The sequence below is a fragment of the Mandrillus leucophaeus genome, unplaced genomic scaffold, assembly GCF_000951045.1.
Source record: "Mandrillus leucophaeus isolate KB7577 unplaced genomic scaffold, Mleu.le_1.0 Scaffold890, whole genome shotgun sequence".
Lineage (NCBI taxonomy): Eukaryota > Metazoa > Chordata > Mammalia > Primates > Cercopithecidae > Mandrillus > Mandrillus leucophaeus.
In genome coordinates, this window is record NW_012109697.1 from 97,894 (window position 1) to 103,007 (window position 5,114).

General features: G+C 50.9%; 2 protein-coding genes across 3 annotated transcripts in view; both read right to left on the minus strand.

The window, feature by feature from the left end:
• Positions 1-3,192, minus strand: part of ATF6B (activating transcription factor 6 beta) — a 12,769-nt gene extending 9,577 nt beyond the window's left edge. Inside the window, exons 1-5 of one of the 2 annotated variants that reach the window (XM_011969416.1) lie at positions 3,085-3,192; positions 2,630-2,709; positions 2,401-2,479; positions 2,063-2,154; positions 1,086-1,221 (exon numbers count right to left, since the gene is read on the minus strand). In XM_011969416.1, the coding sequence (XP_011824806.1) occupies positions 1,086-1,221; positions 2,063-2,154; positions 2,401-2,479; positions 2,630-2,709; positions 3,085-3,190 (493 nt within the window). In that variant the 5' untranslated portion in view covers positions 3,191-3,192. Of the gene's footprint in view, positions 1-1,085; positions 1,222-2,062; positions 2,155-2,400; positions 2,480-2,629; positions 2,710-3,075 lie in introns of both variants that reach the window. The other variant, XM_011969415.1, reaches the window with a different exon arrangement.
• Positions 3,193-3,662: 470 nt separating this feature from the next.
• On the minus strand, positions 3,663-5,114 carry FKBPL (FK506 binding protein like). Its single transcript, XM_011969417.1, has 2 exons — positions 5,051-5,114; positions 3,663-4,810 (listed from the first exon to the last, which is right to left on the minus strand). Exon 2 carries the CDS (start codon positions 4,734-4,736, stop codon positions 3,687-3,689), a length of 1,050 nt encoding a protein of 349 aa, XP_011824807.1. The 5' UTR covers positions 4,737-4,810; positions 5,051-5,114; the 3' UTR covers positions 3,663-3,686.

Genomic DNA, 5,114 nt, shown 5'->3' on the forward strand with positions numbered 1-5,114 from the left:
CAGGAGAATGGTGTAAACCCAGGAGGCGGAGCTTGCAGTGAGCTGAGATCCGGCCACTGCACTCCAGCCTGGGTGACAGAGCAAGACTCCGTCTCAAAAAAAGAATGACCACACCTGTATTGACTGGTACTTGTCTTTCTCCCATTACTAAATCACAGGTTTGAAAGTCAGCATGGTGGTCAGGTCTTGTTAATCTTTGCATGCCCAGGACTCTGTTCAGTATCTGGCATGGAGTAGGTACTTAATAAATATTTCTTTTTTAAAATGATTATACCTCAGATATGATCACATCAATAAACATTTACTAAAGAAACAGCTACGAGTAAATAAACTTGAGAACACTTTAAAAACAGAACAAATAATGTTAATTGTAGAATCTAGTTTAGTATATGGTGTTCTAGCCTTTCCGTATGTTTAAAAATGTTTATGGGCTAGGTGCGATGGCTCACGCCTGTAATGCCAGCACTTTGGGAGGCCGAGGTGGGTGAATCGTGAGTTCAGGACTTCAAGACCAGCCTGGCCAACATGGTGAAACCCCATCTCTACTAAAAATACAAAAAATTAGCTGGGCGTGGTGGCGGGCGCCTATAATCCCAGCTACTTGGGAGGCTGAGACAGGAGAATCACTTGAACCTGGGAGGTGGAGGTTGCAGTGAGCCTAGATCACGCCACTGCACTTCAGCCCGGGCGACAGTGTGAGACCCTGTCTCAACAACAACAAAAATGTTTATAATAAAATGTTGGGTGGAGGGGAATCACACAGATAGATATGCCCTAAACTGCTCACGTTTTTAAAAAGCAAGTTGAATGGCATGACAGAATACTAGAACAAGAAAAAGAGAGAAAAATAATCTCCATCTCCTCAGCACTTCCCTTGCTGCGGTTCCCTGAAATGTTTCCTTTCCTTCCTGCCTTCCCTCCTGGTTTTCTGCCATTTCCCTTCCCGACCTTTTTCTCCCTGTCCTGCTGCCTGCACTTCCCCTCTATCTACACACACACACACACACACACACACACACACACACACACACACACACCACATTCTCCTGTAGTAAAGCCGAGGATTTGGGCCAGGCTGTTATTACCTGAGCAATCATCAGAGGTGGGGACTACGTTGATCTGGACAGTTTCAAATGAGGATGTTGGGTCATCTCCCAGGAGACACAGTGGGGGTGCCAAGGACTCTGTCTTCACATGGAGCACCTCCCCTACCCCAAGAGCCTGGGTGAGAGTTGGTGTGGGGCAGGAGGCAGAAAGAAGGGCAAAAAACATGGGAGATGTTGACAGTAAGAGCAAGAACAAAAAGCTTTAGAAGTTTAGGGCTTACAAGCCATCAATTATTTGACATTCTGGTCTGAATGGTACTGAGCATCTTTCTATCCTGTTCATTCTTTCTACTTTATTTTTGGGAGAATTGATGAAGTCTTATGATTTCAAATATGGCCTTAGAGTGGACAACTTGGGCAAGAACAGTTCCAGAATTCTCAGCAGTTAATAACTCTCTTCTTCCCAGCCCCACATAACTCTTTATATTAAAAAGACCCCAAATCAGGCGTGGTGGCTTATACCTGTAATCCAAGCACTTTGGGATGCCAAGGTGGGAGGATCACTTGAGCCTAGGAGTTTAAGACCACTCTGGGCAACATAGGAAGACCCCATTTTTACAAACAATAATAAAAAAAATTAGCCAGGCATGGTGGCATGTGTCTGTGGTCCCAGCTACTCAAGAGGCTGAGGCAGGAGGATCATCTGAGCTCAGGAGGTCAAGGCTACAGTAAGTCGTGACCATGTCACTACACTGTAGTTTGGGTGACAGAGGGAGGCCCTATCTCAAAAAAAAAAGAAAAAACAAAAAACATCTTCACTGCTAGATAACCAAAAGGGATGTGGAAAATGAGGATATTAAGGAAATGGCAAAGGTAGTGGAGAAGGCCCCCCACACCTCACACACCTCATGACTCACAGCACACAAATCATTTAAATCATTTCTTTGTCACCCACGGGTGAAGGGAATGAAATAGAGTCCCTGCCACAGAGAGTAGTCGGGATATGGCTCTCTCACCTCGCTGGAGGGCTCTGTGGAGAGATGTGATGACTCGGAGCTGCGGGAGGAGGAAGAGCAGGGGGAAGACGGCTCAGACTTCACCTGAAGATCTGGAGGAAAGGGAGTTAGAAATTATCAGGAAGCAGAGCTTGAGAAGAGTCCAAAAAGTACCCAAGGACATGTCTGTGGGGATTCCCGCACCACAGCAAGGGAGAAGAAACAAAAATTGGGGATTGAAGGAGAGAGGATAGGCACTTACGTAGAGGTGTGAGAATATAGGAAGCTACGTAGTTTCTGGGAAACAGTGGGAAATGAGGGTTTCTGGAAAGCTGAGGGAACCACAAAGTCTACCTTACCTGGCAAGATAGGCAGGAGTTCCCATGGGGGCTCAGGGGGGCTGACATCCATCCCCACGTCCAGGGAGCTGCCGTCAAACTAAATAACGGAGGATATAAGAGGACAGGAGTGTGAGAAAGGGTGAGAAAGTAGGGGTGACTCCAGATGAGCTCTGGCCTGTGAATGAGTCCAGGTTCTGGGCTCACTTTCCACCCACCAAGGGTTAGAGAAAGGCTGGAGACACAATACCGGGACATCCTGCTCGGGGCAACGGAAGAGCTGCGTCTGCTCCTCGGCCACTTCATCTAGGCCAGAATACAAGGTGCTGTCTGCAAGGAATGCTGAGTGTCAGTGGGGTCGTTCGGTGGGCCCAGCCTACAGATCGCACACAAGCCCCCGCCCCATCCCTCATTGGCTCCGCTCGGCCAGACCCACCGCCCGCCCACTTGAAAAGTGATACAACCAGAGGACTTCAGCCCCTCCTTCTCCGACCCCGGAACAACTCGACGTTCCAGCAGGGAGCAGTTCTTCCCCGACTTTTGTAGCCCCTTAATGCACAACGATCCCCCTGCTCCGCCCTCCCTCAGATGGCGGATTCTGTATTTGCCCAGACTTCCTCTTTAGGCCTTTGCTTCTTTCCCGCGTGCCTCAGGGACACAGTTTGCCATAGCCCCCTCCCCTCCCCGGGGCCTCACTCTGCAGACCCCAGTCCTCCGGGCTCAGCAGGTTGTCGGCGAAGAAACGCGTCGGGTCGGCAATCTCGCTGAGGAGCATCAGCTCCGCCATCTTTCCCCCCCACCCCCCAACCATGAGACGGTTCCCAAGGCCCGCCTCTCCCCATTACCAACTAATCAGTTGACTCTTTTAAAAAAGGGGGCGTCCCGGAAGCCCTACCGACCAGTAAGAGACCTGGATGCTGAGCACGTGAATCAACAGACGCGGATGGCTGTGTAGGCGGGCCCAATGGGAGCACTGCAGCAGGAAGTAACTTCCAGACAGTGCCAGACCCCCAAGCGCATGCGCCAAACAGGCTCCAGTGATAAAGAGCCTGGGAGATGTAGTACCCAGTATTAAGGTCCACCATCTCCCCCAGCCACTAAGTTTAGTTTAGACAGCTTCTGTGTGTCTTCGGAGATAGCTAAGTCCCTCAAAAGGGGCGCAGTGGGACCACTGCTACCTCCTCTAGGAAGCCAAAAGCTGAGAATGGGATATGGGCTGAAACCTTCCCTCTGGCCCCCTACCCCCAAATCTCACAGCACAGACGACAATTCACAAGTTCCTGTCTCTTTTAAGGTTTAACTTTTAATCAGCCAAACATCTTGCGCAGACCCTGAGCCAGCCCAGCATCCTGCTTCTTCCCCTGAATGACCACCTTCCCCAGTTCCTCTTGGGCTGCCCGGTTTTTGGGATCTATCGCCAGCACCTTCTTGAGGTCAGCAGTTGCTTTTTCCAGGTTCCCAAGGGCAGCCTGGGCAACCCCCCTTCGGTATAAGGCCTTTAAATGGCCAGGCTCTCGCTCCAACACCCGGTCACAGCTCTGGGCTGCCAACTGAGGCTGCCCTAGCAACAACTGACAGGCAGCCAGATTGGCATGAAGGACAGTTCGTTCTGGAGGGCCAGGTGGGGGTAAAGTCAGCAGCAGCCGAAGAGCCCGTCCATAGCATCGGGCAGCTCCTTCAGCGTTCCCAGCTCGAAATAGTTCTGTGCCCCTTGCACGTTCTTCCCTGGCCAGCGCTTCCTTCTCGCTAGTCTCCAGCTCCCAGGAGTCCCGGCCTTGAGTGAAGGACGCCAGTGTGAGCCTGACAGGAGGTCCAGAGTGCCCAGGCAGCTGAAGCTCTGCTTCTTCACCTTGACACATGGACTCCAAGCATTTCTCTATGAGCTCCCCCCAAGTCTCCTCCCTCCATGGCCCTACGCCCATTGTTAGCTCTGTCCAGCCCTCTGGCGGCCCTGATCCGAAAGGAAACCCCAAAGCCAGTACCCGGCAGCAGGAGCCTAGTTTGGGTTTGTCCAAGCCATGGCCACGGATTATGATCTTCTTGACAAAGCTCCCGTCGGGACAGTACCAGAGATCAGAAGCTTGAAGGGCCTCTGGCATCTGACTGGTTGATCCATGAGACTTATGAGAGTCTCCTTCAAGTTCAGCAACCAGTTTTTCAGTTCCTTGAGTATTCTCTAGAATTTGGCTGGCTGGATCTGGGCTTACTCCCAGCTCAAGTGTTTCGGTAGGAGGGTCTCGGGGCTGCTGCCTAATCTGAGTAACTGAATCAAAGTTCTCCCGAAGGTTCTTTTCCCACTGTTGTTGCGGCTGACAGGTGTCCTTTTCTCCAGTTGTACTGACTGCTGGCGTCTCCATTTGAATGCTTGGTCCCTTCCACCATGAGTGAACAGTTTTGGTCAGAAAGGGATGAATCAGGTTCAGGTCAGCACCTGAAAAGAAAACCAAACAATGCTAATAGCAGGGCTCTTATTTAGACTCCTTTCTCATCCTTTCCCATTCTTCTGAGACCCAGGCCCCCAGTCCTCAAAGTCCCCAATATTACTTTCCTCCAAAAATCTGCTCGAGCTTCCCCGTTCCACCCATATATAACTTAGAACTATATATTCCACAATTCCCTGCGGTTAAGGTAGCCGCGCCAACTACGGACACCCGGTCGGGTCAATAAGTACCTGCGCGGCCAAAGTGGCTAGCATGGTGGCAGGAGGAGCCGGGCCACGGGAATCACCTCTCCTT